This window comes from Chiloscyllium plagiosum, chromosome 13 (assembly GCF_004010195.1).
Source record: "Chiloscyllium plagiosum isolate BGI_BamShark_2017 chromosome 13, ASM401019v2, whole genome shotgun sequence".
NCBI classification, from domain to species: domain Eukaryota; kingdom Metazoa; phylum Chordata; class Chondrichthyes; order Orectolobiformes; family Hemiscylliidae; genus Chiloscyllium; species Chiloscyllium plagiosum.
The window spans coordinates 38,326,844-38,344,869 of NC_057722.1; the positions used below are offsets into that span (position 1 = coordinate 38,326,844).

The 18,026-nt window shown below is 37.8% G+C and overlaps 1 protein-coding gene across 6 annotated transcripts in view; it reads left to right on the top strand.

The window, feature by feature from the left end:
* LOC122555933 (inactive N-acetylated-alpha-linked acidic dipeptidase-like protein 2) overlaps nucleotides 1–18,026 on the top strand; it is a 941,631-nt gene that overhangs the window by 901,786 nt on the left and 21,819 nt on the right. For all 6 annotated transcript variants that reach the window (XM_043702221.1, XM_043702219.1, XM_043702220.1 and 3 more), the window contains 2 exons: nucleotides 4,645–4,738; nucleotides 5,138–5,336. In XM_043702221.1, the coding sequence (XP_043558156.1) occupies nucleotides 4,645–4,738; nucleotides 5,138–5,336 (293 nt within the window). The remainder of the gene's footprint in view (nucleotides 1–4,644; nucleotides 4,739–5,137; nucleotides 5,337–18,026) is intronic.

Sequence of the window (18,026 nt, forward strand, 5' to 3'; positions counted from 1 at the left end):
GAATATTGCTGAATATCCCACCATCAATACCCTAGTTGTTACAATTGACCAGAAACTTATCTGTGACATGTACATAAATACTGTGTACTGCAAGCCAGGTCAGAATCTTGGAATCTTTGCCCGAAACATCGATTTTACTGCTCCTCGAATGCTGCCTGAACTGCTGTGCTCTTCCAGCACCACTAATCCAGAATCTGGTTTCCAGCATCTGCAGTCATTGTCTTTACCCAGAATCTTGGAATTCTGAGCTGAGTAATTCACATTCTGACTCCCGAAAGACTGTCCACCATCTGCAAGGCATAAGTCAGGACTATAGTGGATAACTCTCTTGCCTGAGGAACTCCTGCATCAATGTTCTGGGGCTAAGAGTATTGGCCTTCAGCAGCCACAGCTGTTTTCATTTCTGCTGCGAGGCATGTTATCAACAGATGACTGAGGGCTTTCGTGGTGCAGTGATAGTGTCCTGGCCCGTAAGCCAGAAAGCCCAGGTTTAAATCCGAGCTGCTCCAGAGGTGTGTCATACCATCTCTGAACAGGTTGATTAGAAAATATCTTCTAACCAGTGATTGAGGGCTCGCATGGCACAGTGGTAGTATCCCTACTTCTAAACTAGGAGGCTCAGGTTCAAGGCCCACTTGTTTTGGAGGTGCATAATAACATTTCTGAACAAGTTGTTCAGAAAATATTTTCCAACCAGTGAGGAGTTTTCCTTTTAATTCCCTGGCCTTCAATTTTTCCAAGGCTCCTTATATAAGTTATACTTGGACAAATGTTGCCCTGATGTTAAGAGTAGTCACTCCCACCTTAACTCTGGAATTAGGCTCTTTTATCCATGTTGGAAGAAGACTGAAATGAGCCAAGGCTGAGTAATCCTGGAACAATCCAAACTGAAAATCTTGTAGCCACAGTAATTGTAACAGTTACAGTTCATCCAGTTAAAATTTGGGTGAGTGGTGGACATCAGAATTCTAATGGTGGGAGTTCGGTGATAGTGAAGCAATTGCGTGTCAAGGGGAGATGTTTAGGTTTTCATTGTTGGAGATGGTCATTGCTTGCCAGTTGTGTGATGCAGAGGTGACTTGCCATTTATCAGCTCAGAGCTGAAAATGTGTTGCTGGAAAAGCGCAGCAGGTCAGGCAGCATCCAAGGAACAGGAGAATCGACGTTTCGGGCATAAGCCCTTCTTCAGGAATGAGGAAAGTGTGCGCAGTGGGCTTCAGGCCTGAATATTGCTCAGATTTAACTGCATTTAAACAGAGACTGCTTTGGTATCTGAGAAATCATGAACGGTACTGAACACTGTAACAAGTGATCTCATGATGGAGTGAATGCTAGTAATAATGTGTTGAAGCTGATTGGGATCAGACACTGTTTTCCAGAGAGTCCTGTTTTTCACAGCAACACCTCAATCAGAGTCCATGCAGTCAGCACTGTTTCTCTCATGCAGTGTGAATTGTTATTCCTTTTGTCATTTAGCATTCGTGTGTATGGCTTGATGAATGCATGACGAAAACTCTTGACCTCATGCCCCTTTTTCAACAAAACCTGAATTTCCTGATCTATGGACATCTTAACACAATTTACAGCCAATTTTTGAATTGGAACCAATGTTGAGGAAATGCGACAATCACTTTACACTAAAGGAATATCTCATAAACTGGGATAAGTACAAAACACCAGGCTCAGAAAGTACATTAATATATTGTTTTTTGGATAGTTGAAAATTAATTGAAAAACCACCTTTGAAGATGTACCTTTAAGACAAGTGCTATTGAAAAAGTGATTCTTTGAAGGACCATTAGTTATAGTTTTTAAAAAAGGTACTATTTACATTCCAAACCATAATCCATTCAAAATAACTATGCATTAATAAAAGCAAAAATTGTTTGATGCTGGAAATCTGAAATATAAACAGAAAAATCTTAGCAGATCTGGCAACATCTGTGGAGAGAGAATGAGTTAACATTTGACACTTCATTGGAATATTTTCTTTTAATTTATATTCAAGTTAGCAAACTGCTTATTGATTGTGTATTTTTCCACTTTCCTCTGATTTATTCCTTAGCAGAATGGAGATCTATATTTGTTTATCTGTTTTAAAAGTATACTTAAAGCAATAGCTAAGAATTATGACAGCTGATCCAGCACTCATTGTGAATAAGGTTTATCTGACTTGATTCTGTTGAAAAGATCAAAACCACAAGCAATATTGTAATGAGAATGTATGTTAATAATAGGATGATGATACACTGATATCAGTAGTCACATGCTATTGATAGTTGAGTAGTTATTTCCATCCTCTCTCGAGAGCTGTGATAAATCGATCAATATTCTGTATAATAGAATATAAATGAAAGTTTATTGAAATTCCTGAGTCAGACAGTAGTCACTCTTAGAAAAAACAGAGATGGATGTAGCAGACTTAGAGTAGGGACAGTATAAACAACTGAGTTGTTTTAACAGTGCATTACTGAACCCTGATACTCAAACCACATGGTTAGGAAAATCCATGAGGAGAAATCAGAATGGGGTTGTATACACGGAGGTAGATCAATTCGCGGTGACAGCCCAAACACAATCCTCAGTTCTGTTGAAATGTTTGCTGTGCGATGCTGAACTAAATAAGAAGGATCCCACCAACAGATGTTTCCATGATTTTGATTTATGTTTTGTTACAGTGGTCTTACCATAGTTCCCACAGCACATGCAGTTTTTTCTCATGTGGCAAGAATAACAATATTAAACATGGAGAAGTCTGGTAAATATATACTGTTCAATAGTACTGCTTCAGCAACCTCTCTGCCAGTTTATAAAGGGTACAGCTTTGTGGATGGAAGTGACAGGTTGAGTTTTCCATATATTAATTCTTTATCATTCCTGACATTTGTTTTTAAGCCATTTGTTATTTTAATCCAAATGCCAAATACATGTGGGCCTGCAGCCATTAAGTGGCCAAGACCATATTCTATTCTGCCTACAAATGAATTTGCATTTCACAAGGAGAGTTCTTTTAAGGTTTGTTGCTTTTCATATACAGCAAAATAAAATCCCTGATAAAGTTTAGGAGAAAAATATATCCTTTTTATGGTATGAAATTCTAACAAATTCCTCCATTATGTCACACTTAGTTACTTTGCACTTGTATTTATTATAAAATTGTGACTTAATAGTTGTGACCTTAGCTTTCTGATAGGTTGTATTTCACCATTCATAGTAATTCTTTGAATTTAATAGACCCAGTACAGTTGGTAAATACTTACTTATAAAACAACTGTCCAAACACATTAAAGTATTTATTGTCTGAAAATCTTAGTTTGTTACTTGTTTCAGAGTTTTTCCAATGCTTGTCCAACAATAATATGCATTTGTAAAGTGGTATTATTTTTATTGAACATATTGTTATGTTGGGTTTGTTCCATGGCTATGATAAATAAATTAATTAACTTTTAAAGCAAACATTTTATGTCATTTTAATGCTATCAATTGAAATTGGCAATCTTTTCATTCACTTTGTCTGTATAAATTAAAAAGTATAAAACTGCATAGTGTAGTGGCTTTGAACCACATCATTCAGTAAGGACCTAGGAATCATCCTTAATTAGTCGATTCATACCCAATCTGAAAAATTAATTAAAGAGATCAAAACAACGAGGAGCATTGCGATCAGTGAAGCATTTCATTCATCTATTAGTATTCCTTCATTTTGTACTTGCAATGGCAGTGACTCACTGACAATATTGGCCTACTTAATGTTGTGGGAAGCCACTTACAATTTTAATTCATATTATTGAAACAACAGCTTGAATGGTGTATGGAGAATGTTTCATAATTCATTGATATATCAACTTGGTTTTGTGCTGGAAGATTGCAAGTGATCTTGAGCTTACTCCAAATTAGAACTAACCTTCCTAAAACAGGCAAAATAATAAACCGGAGGATAGTGACTCTTTAGAATTTGCAAGCCAGAGAGCAATGGAGACTCAGGCATTGAGTATGTTAAAGGTTGGCATCAATAGAATGCTACATCAAGGGAAACAATGTTGCTGAAGTAGAAAGTAAGCCATGATCTTAATGAATGATGAATCAGTCTCAAAGACTATTCTTTCTCCTGTTTCTTATGTTCTTACATTTTGGGTGTGATAGGGTTAGGGTTAAATGTCACCTTAAAGCCCCTGCATCTTCTACTCCTCAACATGGAGTCATTCTGATATCCTGCTGTGTTTCTGGTTCCTACAGTTTTCTCAGTCTCTGACTCCCACTCTGTTTCTGCTCCACTCTGGTTCCTCTCTGACAAGGTCAGGTTTCTGGTCTCCTTCTGAAACTTAAATCTTGCTCAGTTATACCTATCAATTCTGGATCACTGGCTCTTTTATCACAGTCTTTGATTCCTGGTCTGCTCCTGTTATTTTATCACAGCCTGTTGCTTTCAGTCTATTTCCTCACACCTCCAGTCTTAGCACACTTTTATTGTGTGAATAAGAGAAATCAGACTGCCTTTTCTGTCTCTGTTCATTATGGCAGTGATAATGTACAGTCAAGCATTGCACTCTTCAAAATATTTATATTTTATCATAACTGTACATAATAAAATAATTTGCCTGCAGATCTCTTCCGAGACTATACCTTTTGATTTGTTCATTGCAGTTAACAGCTGAAATGATTCTGCATATAGCAAATGAGCCAGTTCTCCCTTTCAGTGTCCTGGACGTAGCCCTGGAGGTTCAAGAGAAACTCAAAGGTTATGTTTCTTTCTAAACTTATATCCTCTTGACAGTGCAGTTATATTATTATGAATTTAAATTTTGAATATGATAACGTTGCATATCAATTCCATTCTTCATTGCCCGAAGTTACTGATAATCAATGCTTTCTTTCCTTGCGATCTCCAACAAATTATGTTAGAATTTATTGGCATGAACAATTGTTTTCTAAATATTTTCTTGCACATTATGTAATTGTGCTGTGTAGTTATTCTTGAGTTTGATATTTTCTATACATAATCATTCCACAGCGAGCCAATACCGCTTGTCAGCATTAGAATATTATGCGAGGTGATATTGATATCATGTTTTGTACTGTGGTTGTATTGATTATTATTATTGGTATAATTCTCAATTATATATTTTATTTTTCAAAGATGACAATATTGCTTCAGAGCAAATGTTGGCATTGGCCACGGCATTGAGAGAAACTGCACAACTTTTTCAATCAGATGAAATGCGTCCAGCTAATGATCCAGAGGAAAGAGATCCTGCCCATTTGAGAATGCTAAATGATGTGCTGCAGAACCTAGAGAAAAACTTTCTCATCCAGCATGCTCCACCAGGCTACTATAGGTATGGGAAAATGCTTACATATCTGTCACAGAATAATGTAGTGGAATAATGTAGAGTTTCCATTCTCTAAATGGAATATGACAAAGTACAGTTGCTTTTTTGATGAAAGATAATGATAAATAATAGCTCATAAGATCATGTAGATGCAGAAATCTGTTATATTTTACATTTGTGACACAAGCAAAATGGGGAAGTCTTTGATGTTTCACATGGTTGAATCCTGTGCCCTATCTCACTGGTAGAATAGCAAACCCAGTTTTTAATTACCTTACAGTTCAGCTGTGAGAAAATGGAAGCATACAATCTTATAGTGCAGAGAGACCATTCAGACATTTGTGCTTAGCTGGCTAGTTATTTGAGCTATTCAATTAGTCTCTCTCCTATGCTCTTTCCTAAAAGTCTCGTAATATTTTTCCCCATATCAGATATTCATCTAGTTTTCATTTGAATGTTAGTATTTCATCTTCTTCTCGCACTCTTTCAGGCAGTTCATTTTAGAGCTCAAAAACTCAGTATAAAACCTTTCTTCCTCTTGCAGCCTCTCACTTTTATCAGTAATCTTAAGTCCTTTCATTCCCAACTCTTCTGCCAATAGATGCTTGCTTCTTATTCACTGTACCAAAACCCTTAGTGATTTCTTTTTAATACCTCAGATTTTGTTTTCACCTTCGCTGTTCTAAGGAGAACATCCCCAGTCCTCCATGTCCCTAGTAATTATGTAGGTTTTTTTTTCCCTGTGTCCATTGAGCCTTTACATCCTTTCTGATGAGAACTTTAGCTGAGGGCTAACTAGTGTTTTATAGAAGCTAACATAGCATTTAGCATTGTTTTTCCACTCTTTGCCTCTTTGCTAAAGTCAAGGATCCTGTGTGTTTCTCAACTTGTCCTACTGCCTTCACTGATTGTTCACATTCCTTCATCAGCCTTTCTGTTCCTGGACCCATTTCAAAAAATGTATTGTTTAATTCATATTGTCTCTCCCCATAGTTCTGACCAAAGGTTATCATTTAACACTTTATGGTATTTCATAAGGCCCTCCAGTCTGAAATAACTTCTACCTTATTGCTCTCTACTTTTAGTCCCCTAGATAATTTTAAATTGGTGCTACTGCTGGTCCTATAGTCCCTTTGAGCATTTTGCAACTACCTTATCAAATTCCTTTGTAAATCTGTACATGTGACTTGAACCATACTACCCTCACCAACCCTGTTTGTTACTTTATTAAATAACTTTTGTTATACAAACACAATTTGCTTTGTATGAATCTGTGCTGGCTTTCATTTGTTATTCCATAATACTCCAATTATTCTTATTAGAGATTATTGTATTTGAAAGTTTCCTCACTGCTGATGTTAAGCTGTCTAGCCAGTAATGGCCAGCTCTATCCTCCAGTCTTTTGGGCAGAACAGCTCCAAATTCCAAACTTACAATTCCCGTATCTCACCAAGACTGAGTGACTTGCATGTTTTGTGGACTGTATTTTTAAGTACATCCTCTTAATCTGTTTTATGCAATGCAACATCCCTCCTTTATTATTACATTGTCAGAATTATCTTCTCCAGTGAAGACTAATTAATGTACAATATTTACTACTTAAGGCAGAGCTCTGGATCCGCAAGAGTATTTCCTTTTTGTTGACTCCACTCTTCTGTTGTCTGCCATGTAATTTTTTTAAACCATTTTTAAAAGGCTTTTAAAGTTCATTAGATCTTAGCTGCAAATTTATTATTTCAGTCTGTATTTGCATCTTATTGTTAATGCAGGATAATAATTACGTTACTGGACTAGTAATGGTTTGTAGTCACGAGTTAATTCCCAGCTTGATAAATTCGGGACTAAAAAGCTTATCTCAGTGGTGGTAACCACATAATAACTGGATTGTTATTTCATTCACTAAAATCCTTGACAGAAGAAAATCTGCCATCAGTACCTGGTCTGGCCTGTATTCAACTCCACATTCACAGCAATGTGTTTGATTGTTAACTGTCCTCTGAAATTAGTCTACCAACCCGCTATGAGATTGTTACACTTGGGAAAACCTCCTCCATGACAAGGAATGCAGCAATTCTAGGAGGCAGTATGCCACTACCTTCTCAAAAGCAATTAATAATGAACACTAATGGCTTTGCCAGAGACACACACAAGTCCTTTTATAAAATTACATATTTCCTATATTCATCTTGGCTCTCTAATATGCTATGGGACTTATATTTGTTGTTATCCTGATTTAAATTAGGAGGATATTTATATCTTTAATTATCAGAACCAAAGTAGCTTTACTGTTTATTTTTTAACCAAAGAGAAAGTATCAACTTTGGCAGATAAAATACATTACCATTTCCTCTTTGAAGCCTTCTTCTTGTTCAGTTCTTGACTGGCTTGCTAATTTTTGATTCTAGTTCCCCTGGGCCAGATCTGTTTTCAACTGAAGTTATTCTCTTTGCAGTCAAGAATTGTTTACTCAATTGTGTTATATCCTTTTCCATAACTATGCTGCTCCTTATATTCCTGATGTTCCCAAATGGTCTCCTCCTAAAACATGCTCCACTTGCTGTACTTAATTTCACAGAATTAGATATAGCCCTGCCTCATTCCTTTTTGAGTTAGATATATACTGATGACCAAAAATTCTTTTACACACATTTACATCTTTCTATCTCTGCCTTTACTGTGTTACTATTCCAGTCTGTATTAGGACAATTGAAAATGCCTAGTCAGCAGTATTCTAGTTTTCACATTCTTTTGTAACTTGCCCCGTAATTCTTTCTGATCTTCCCACTGTTTGATGGTCTATACTATCTGTTGAGAGTGTGGTGCTGGAAAAGCCATGATGAAGGGCTTTTGCCTGAAATGTCAATTCTCCGCTCCTTAGATGCTGCCTGACCTGCTGTGCTTTTCCAGCACCACACTCAACTCTCATCTCCAGCATCTGCAGTCCTCACTTTCACGACTTTGATCTATATTATCTGGCCGGTAGCCTATTAGCTCCATAACTGTTCCTTGATTCTAACACATTTAATTCTTCTATGTCTCCTCACATGTATCAAAACTTTCCAGTGATGTGCTAGTTTTTTGATCAGGACTGCCATGACCTTTTCCCATTGTCACCTTCTCTATCTGGAAGCTGGATTTAGTGATATATAATCCAGACTGCAACTTTTGGATTTCTGACCTAACCTGACCAAGCAACTATGATGGTACTTTGTGTACTGTGCAAAAGAACTTGATTCAGTATTAAAGCTGTTGTGAACCTACTGAGCACCATTTACTTTACAATGTTATTCTTTGAGTCTGGACTTCTGAGCATCGATAAACACGTTTCTAGCACATCACCACCTTCTCAAGGGCAATTTGAGATGGGCCGTGAATGATTTAAGAATACTGTTCATGATACTAGTCTTTATTAAATAATGAGAGATTTGAACCTGTTGGCATTTATGGAGATCAAAGTGTTCTCGGACACAGATACCTGGGTAATATGGGAAGGTAGCGTTGAGCTCCATGATGTCCTGAATGGTAAAATAGATTGAAGGGACAAATGGCCTATTCCCATTACTATTTCTTATGTTTCTCTTTTTATTAGAGAGTCAGACAATTACAGGCTCATGACTTCCAGGCTCATGACTATCAGCCTAATAAACTGACATAGTAACACACCAGTGCAGTTCTCAAGTTAAACTAAGGTGCCGTCTTCCTGCTTTTGTGGTTCAGGTGGACACTATAGATCCAAAGATACTACTAAAAAAGGACAGTTTTGTTCTGGAATCCTGAATAATATTCTTTCTCCTAGAATATTAACACCTTAGAAAGAGATTAAATGGTGTTTGATCTCACTGCTGTTGTGGGTTCTTGTTAGGTATCAGATCATTGGCATGTATAGTACACAAGAGCAAAGACAATAGTACAAAAACAATCACTATACAATATAGAATGTCCCCAAAGACATGAAAAGCATTATATATATATTTAAGTTCATTCTTTCCAAAGTATGCCATTTAATTAAAATTTTGGGAATAATAAAAATTATATTAAAAAGCAATAAACTGTTCTGCTCCACCATGAAATATGGAATTAGGCTATAATTACGGCTTCTGTTTGGTGGGACTTCAAACTCTGTAAAAAAAAGATAACATTTTTGATAAATCAATATCTTCTGTGATGAATGGCACTACTGTCTGAGAAATTGATTTTTCATGCATTTTATAAATTTATTATCATATTTAAAAACAAAAAAAAATTATTATAAGTTGAAAGAAATAGGCTGGAGAATCAATCTTGATGTTTCGTTAAAGATGCCACACAAAAACCTTTCAAATATATTTAGTCCCAGTCGCAGAGGTGCAGTCACTTGTGGGGCAAGAGAAAGAAAAGCTTTGGGACATTTTTCTTCACAGCACCGCAGTGATTATTGATTTGGTTAAACCAGATCTGTCAGCTGAAGCATTATAAATAAGGCAATTCTTCATCTGTAAACAGGGAGGCTTAGGTGTAATTTACAGTCAGTGACCTTCAGACAACAAAGCAAGTTTAGATCATTAAGGGTACATCCATAATTTAAATTCAGTCTTTAATTTAGATCAAAGTATTCTTTTCCTTTAGGCTTTCCCATTTGCTAGGGTTGGGAGCTCGCCAATTAGAAATACAAGTCAATGACCTTGGTTCATTTGGAAAAAACATCATCGCGGTGTTTGAGAAAATAATTTACATAAATGTTATTGTAATCTGTCTTGGTATAATTCAATGTATTACAAATGCCGCAAACAATATAATGCTCCAATTAACAATGGTTGGATTTAGTAATGTAATAGCATAGATTTCAAATGCATTTGTAGCTTCTTGATTAGACACTGGTAATTTATTTAGAACAGTCATGCAATAATGATATATTAATCAAATCTGCTTAAGTGCACTGCAATTATTTTGAGCAAATAGGAAAAGAACTTTGTGACTATATTTTTATCTTAAAAAATATTGTGAGCTGGAAATTTATGACATCAGTGGAATCTATCATTTCAAACTCTGAGTCTACATTCATTATATCTCTAGGTTTAGCACGACAGTCACTCAATTAGGTGAACACTGCACTAGAAATTTACCTTTTATTGCTCATGTCTTATATAACAGCCTAATACGGGGACCCATATGTGCATTTGATTCTGTGATCTCCAATGTGACTCAAATGTATTTCTCTTGTCTTCCAGAAGATGGATTAATGAGCACTCTATTTAGTTGAGGTTATTTGTAAATTAACAAACTGGAGTTTTCAGGTGCACAATTTAACAGAATAATTTTTATAGAAATTCTATCTATTTCTTTCACTCCTCATCATGTCAACAATAAATCATGTAAACATGGTCTTGAATTTAGGACTGGTTTCAGTGTACAAGTTAATATTTGTTGAATTAACTAGCACTAATTTCAGAGAGAAAATTCTGTGCAGCACGGTTTCAAATACTACATATCTTAACATTGCCGGCTGAATTTCTCTAACATGCAGCAATGAGTCCTATTAGCTCAAATTGATATGGTGTGTGAGAAACACCATTCTATTCATCTCTTTGCCGAAATCCAGCAAAAAGACCTAGGCAATTTTTCCAGAAAGCTTGTTTGTTTGTGATATTGAATCCCTTATTAGCCAAAGTAAACATAATTTCCACTAAGATGCTATTAACTTGAAATTGTTCAGAAGTTACATGTTGCTTTATAATATGAAATAATGCAAGAAGTATCTCATTGTTCTTGTCTCATGATTTTATAAACCTGGGTAGAGTTAATAGTGCCTTGCAGTAAGGGAAGCCAGCAACAATGTCAATCCCAGAGCTCCTTGGCACTCCTCAGCACGAGAAGGATATTAACTCATGAAATCTGGTGAAAGTGATTACAGTGACATCCCAGATGCATTGATGGGTTGAGAATTTGGAGCTGCAACACATGTTCTTGGATGTTCCTTCTATGGCCACCAAAATGGAATTGCCATCCAGTCTTTCTCAGTGCAAAAGCGGCTCTAGGAAATCTGGATGGCCCAGGACACCCTCAATTGGTGCCTGCACTTTGTATCAGAGAATTGAAGAAAATGATAGTAATGGGATCTCAATGTTCTCCTCATCTTCCTTAGAATACTTAGAATTCCTTCAGTGTGGAAACTGGCCATTTGTCCACACCAAATCTCCAAAGAGTAACCCACCCACATCTATTCCCCTACTACTCTACATTTACCCTTGACTAATGCACCTAACCTACACATCCCTGAATACAATGGGCAATTTAGCATGGCCAATTCACCTAACCTGCACATCTTTGAATTGTGGAAGGAAACCAGAGCACCTGGAGGAAACCCATGCAGACACGGGGAGAATGTTCAAACTCCACACACACAGTCACCTGAGGCTGGAATTAAAACCGGGTCCCTGGCACTGTGAGACAGCAGTACTAACCACTGAGCCACCATGCCTTGGGGGAATCTTCACCTGCTGTTTCTCACATGGAAGCTGTGCAATAGTTACTGGAGGTTGTCGTTCTTTCTCGGTTTATGAACAAAATTATAACTGCAGGACTGACTATAAGAGGACTGCAAGGGTCATGGATCCATTGACGCTGCTCGAATCAAGTGTCTGATTGCCCACAGCCAGCCACCTAGATGAGAAAAGCATAAACCCCTTGACTGACTGACCGACCATATCCTTGTTGACCACTCTAAGGACTTTTCCACTTTGACTTACAGGCATAGCCATACAGTGTGTTTACCACATTTTTTTTAGATTAAATTACATTACAGTGTGGAAACAGGTCCTTCGGCCCAACAAGTCCACACCGACCCGCCGAAGCGCAACCCACCCATACCCCTACATTTACCCCTTACCTAACACTACGGGCAATTTAGCATGGCCAATTCACCTAACCTGCACATCTTTGGACTGTGGGAGGAAACCGGAGCACCCGGAGGAAACCCACGCAGACACGAGGAGAACGTGCAATAAGCTGCTGGAACATGTTATAGGTGAGGCATTGATGTAGCACAATGCCACGAAGTGACATGTCCACCTCCTTAACTGGACTTGCTTTGAATCATGACAATCTGCCTGCCTACCCCACTGCTAAAAAGCAAACAAGCGACAAGAGGCTGGCAGTCACCAAACAGCACAAAATGAGTGAGTGCTAGGAAAGCAAGCTAACAGATATAAGATACAACTTGTGTAGATACATGAGATACGTGTGTCCTGATGTACAAATTGGTGTCCCTGAGCTCCAGAGCTAAATTCAGAAGGGCTGTAGTGATGTGAAGTTGGTCCAATAAGAGGCATGCCCTGCTAACTTCTGTGAACCAAGGTTCATGGAGAGTAGTGCCTGTGAAATAGCCAAGGGCATTGTGTTCAAAACAAGCATTTAGTGTGCTGCAGTAGCCAGGTAACCAACTTGACTTGCAAATCCGGAATTCTAGGAGGGAGTAGTCCCTTTGGAATACTGACATCAAAGACAAGATGTGCTTGGCGGTGACATCAAACGCACCATGACTGAGATGGCAGGGAGTGCTCCTTTAAATGTGGAGGCTGATGAAGTGAAAAGTGAGAGGAAGTGATTTCTCCTAAGGGGACCTCTATCATGGTCTGGGAGAAAGGAGAAGGGGTGAGAGCAAAATTGTGGGAAAGATCTCAGACACATCTGAGGGCCTTGTCAACTACAGCTTGGAGCAGATCAAATTGCTGTATGTTAACTTATTTATCTCCTCACAGATGTTGCCAGATTTTGTATACATTTTTAAAAAGAATACATTCAGTAAGTCCTAATTCAATGGGAAACTTTAAAATCAGAAGAAAGCTAACAGAAAGATAGATATAGCAAATAGCTCACTACTCAAAGTAAAAGTAACCTAAGCGATTGCACTTTATGCTGCACCTTGATTCAAGCCAACAATGACATCAGCTGAGCTTTAATCACCTTCATTGTCATCCGTCAGATTGTGGAACAACATTTCAATTGTTTGACAAGAATATAGAATATCTTTTCATGAATTTTAATCAAAATTAACAGGCCAATGCAACATTCTTGCTGCCTGTTAATGAATTTAGACTGGTTTCCTTGGCGTGATGCTCAGTTTAGACTCCTCAGTGTCTTACCAGCATGAAGTCTGCTGTTTGTATGGCAGCTCCTGCCACAGCAGGTTTTTATATGCTGTTCAAGGCTTCAATGTTGTGGAAAATGTGGTCTTAATTACACCATAAGCAATGAGCACATAGTGCCTCCAGACTACTAAATTGAACACCACATGTGGTGATTGCTACATACTTGTTGGTTTACTGCGATAACAAAATGCAGCTATCAAATGCTCCAAGCAAGTAATGACAGTTCATGGAATAGGAGTGCAAATAATAGTGTAAACTGGAGGCAATGTCTGAACATTGAAGGAGTGATGTTTGTCATACATTGACAGCTGTCAACAGACTTTCTACAGGTTTGTCAGCAGAGATTTCCTTTAATCGAGCCTGACGTCCAGCATGTCATCCTGTACAGGGAGAATCTGTGCTGCCTGTGAATAGAGTAAAGAAACAGAGAAGCTCTTCAAACAATCACATTGATGACTCCTTACTAAGACAGAAAACTGGACTTTCATCATGGCTTCTGGAATTGCGAGTCAAGAATTTTCCTAACTTTGCAATCCCATGTCTGTACTGGTTGGGTTAGCAGATAGGATTCTGGCAGCAAGCCCATGATGGACCAAGATATGTAGTTTTAAAGGTCTGTCTTTGCCCACAGAAACATTGGCACAGTTCTACAGATCAACGTAAATCCCTCTGTACCCTCAGCACCACCCCAAACCCTCTTATCGCCCCTCATATCCCTTAACTATTCTATAACCCACAAGCCACACACACTGGATCTACTTTATAAGCAGAACTTACAAACCCCTTAGTAGCATTTGGACATCTTTGAAAAGGTCATATACCTGTCAAAATAAACGGACCTAATTTGAATAGAAACAGTAAGAAAAATCTGCTTAAAAGGCTTGTAAATCTGTTTAAAGCATACAAACATCACTTGTGTAGCCACGTACAACATTATGCTTTTCCGAAGGTTGTATTTCTTTTACTACCAACGATCTCCTGTTCCCTGAATAATCAAACTCAGCAGTACTAAATCCCTTAGTGATTGTGAAACAGACAAGAGCTCATTATCTTTGTCAAAACTTTCAAACAGACTAACCGTTGACTGTGCAGTTCTATTTTGAAAGAAATGGAAGAAAGCAATTGAGAGAATGCAAACAATTAGCTCTTAATCTCCCCTTTGGCCATCCTTTCAATATCGCACAATATTGAATAACACCTGATCCAGTGGATAAACTATTCGAATACATCTGAACTTTTTTTAAATTGATAACTTGTCAGAAGTAACAACCTCGCAATACTTATTTAATAGTCACTTACCTTCACCTTCGCCTTATCATCCTTATTTTATTAAACACAGATTTAACTTGGGCCACAGCATTTTATGATGAATAAGTAGTAGCTGGAGCAAATGTTGCTGGTTCAGACCAAAATAACAAACCTCCCTAGAGTCCTGCCTCACTTTCATCCACCCTTCCTTAGCCCCTCAACCACTCACCTACTAATTGGACAGCAGATCTGTCTTCCCTTGCCTCTCATCCATTCACCTACTCACCTACTAATTGGACAGCAGCAGATCCATCTTCTATGATTATTAAGACCACAGCCTCATCACCTACCTCCTGGCAGACTAGAGTCAAAGGCTGGGATACTTCGCAATCTTGCACCAGTAATGAATGTAATGAGGTCAGCCAGTTGGAGCTCATAGAATGTGAGTTCCCTGATTGGGACTGTTAATCTGGTCCAATTAGGGAGCTCTGGCTGATAGATATAAGCAGAAGTGTCAGAGGTTCTGCTCACTCTGAGAGCTGGCTCTGAGGAAACTGGAGCAGTGTCAAGGACTTTCCATGTGTAAAAAAGGGTGACTTGGTGATGGGATACCAGCCTCTATGGAGTTATTTCAGCTCCATCTCCCAATTTCTTAGGGTCACAAAAATTGAAAATCTGTCAACTTTTACTGATATTGCTCCATGTTCCAGAATCATCCTAAAGTAAAAAAAACAATGTGTATAAGCAAACAAAAGCAAACATTAAGAATGTAAAAAATCAACTATTGGTGACATTTCTTCCCATTTATTTCAATACTTTACAATTTGTGGCTGATTTCTGGTTATACTTTGAAGATGGTATGAGTGGAACTTTAGTGTTGAATAATAAATGGCTGACATATAGTTCATAAATTTTCAGAAATATACACTTGCATTTTCATCCAAATCTGCAGGTTCTTAATTATTTCAGCAGAAAGGAACATCAAAACAAAGATCGTCGAGTATTGAAAGGGTTAAAGTAGCTTAATGATTTTGAGCTGTTATCAGTAAGTAATGGAAATCAGAATGCACAGCAAAGAGAATATTTAAAGATGAAGCCGGTATTTCCATCAATAATGTATGCAGGTATCTACTTGTAAAAGATTCATAAAGGAGGAAAATGACTTTTTTGCACTTGTTTTGCACAGGTCTTCCAGGCAGTGTATTAAGACTAGTCTATCACACATAATAAGATACTTTATCTCCTTTAAGAATGTGGCCTTAGGTTATTAATCAAGTCCGATGTTCAACACTCAACTCCTCTCAGTCACTGTGAAAAATTCATTAAAATGGAACTTGCATTCTAATTTCATTAACATTCAATCAATAATGTATTTGTTTCCTTTCTGGTGTCCTATCGCAATTTAATGCAGCTTGTTAGCCGATTGCTTATTTATATTTATGATTGAAATAAATAAATAAATAAGAACTTCACTCGTTAAGAAAACAAAGAATGACCCTTTCTGACCTCAAGCCTGCACTAACAGTCAGTGAGACAACTGTTGTTGATTGGCCGGTAATGTTCATTTCCACCTAAATATTAATCAAGCCATGTTTAGAGTTTTGAGCATGCTATTATTGAAAGAATCTTAAGCTATAAAATATACAACATGCTTTCACTAGAATTATGCTAAGGATTAAAATGAATATAGTTATGCAGAATAACATATGCACAGAAATAGGCCATTTTCCCTCAATTCTGTTCTGTCATTTATTGAAATACCCACCTTTGTCCCATTACCATTGATTAACTAAAATCTATTAAACTCAGCATTAAAACTAATAGTGAATCTTGCATCAACCATCAAATGCCAAAGGGATTACACATAGATGTGTTTCTTAATTTCACTCTTATTATTATGTCTGTCTCCTGATCCTAGAGTCCAAAGCAGCAGAGAAAGATTCTCCCTATCAGTTCCTGTTAATCTCTTAACACCGTAATCACCCCATAAACCTCTCAATCAGGAAAAATACACTGCAAATATGGGTAATAAAAACAGTAAGTACTATAAATACTCAGTAGATCAGGCAGCATTTCTGAAGAGCAAAATACAGGATAGAATTTTATACTGTCTTACGATGTTTGGCCAACAGCAGGAAAGCTGGAAAAATGCATCAAAAATGGATCAATCAAATTCTCAACATTGCAGAAAAAAAAGTCACATTTTCTCCATGAGGTTTAGATAGTGAGTTCCAATTTTTGCTTTGGAGTCCTGACTACATCTTTTCCATTTTCCTTTGCTTCTCATTATTAACTAAAGTTGTGCTTGTCTTAATGCAATTCCAAATTCTCCTCATTCCTGAGAAATTAGACAGTTCAAAGTCCCGACATGAAATTCAGAGCAATTGTCTCAGAGTGGCACCACATCTTTCTCCAGAACATCATCAACTCTGTCTTCAGCCAGTGTGCTCCATGGACACTGTCCTCTTCCACCACCATCTCTGCAAGTCAATGTCAGCTTTCAGCTCACTTTAAGAGCCCACTTCAATCCTTCAGAACTTCACTTGGGTGCTAAGGGACACTTCGGCCTAGAATGCTGTGCTAGGTGGCTTTGCTCACAGAGATACAAACTCATCTCTTGCACCTAAACAGAATGGATCTTTTGGCTTTTTGCTTACTTGGAGGCTGCCATCCTCTGTGGTTTGCATTACCTTTCAGCACAGAAGGACAGACAGGCAGCTTCATATGGTTCAGCGTAGTAAAGGAGTGGACATGGTTCTGTCCAGCTCTGTGCCATGTCACTGTCACATCTACAGTAGATGTCAATAGCTTATGCAGGAGACATAACGCAGATGTCTACACCACATTGCGATGTTTGAAAGTGAAAAGAGACTATGGTCACTCAGGTAATTGGCCTGACCAGGGAACTGCATCCTAGTCAGACAAGGAGCTTGTTTGGTAACATTCAAGTTGATTGACTATGGTCAGTCAGGTAATTGGCCTGACCAGGGAACTGCATCCTAACAGTCTGGGAATTGGGTTGATGTCAGACTAATGTGCTATGAGAGAAAGTAATGATGTGAATTGTACACCTGTCAGCATTGAATGTCAATATGCTCCATTAAAAAGCTGAGGGAATAAAATTTTGCTTCCAAACATTGTGGAATCATTACTGATTTTGTATTGTCCCACACAAGGTGTGTATGGAGGATTTGAGCAGGGAAAGTCCTACCATGATCTCTGCATATGTCTTATCGCTTTAGTTTTTGCGCACATTAAAGCGTAGTGTCATCAACAAAATCACAGTTCAAGGTTCTGTATTCTCTGAGGTTGTTTGCAGTGA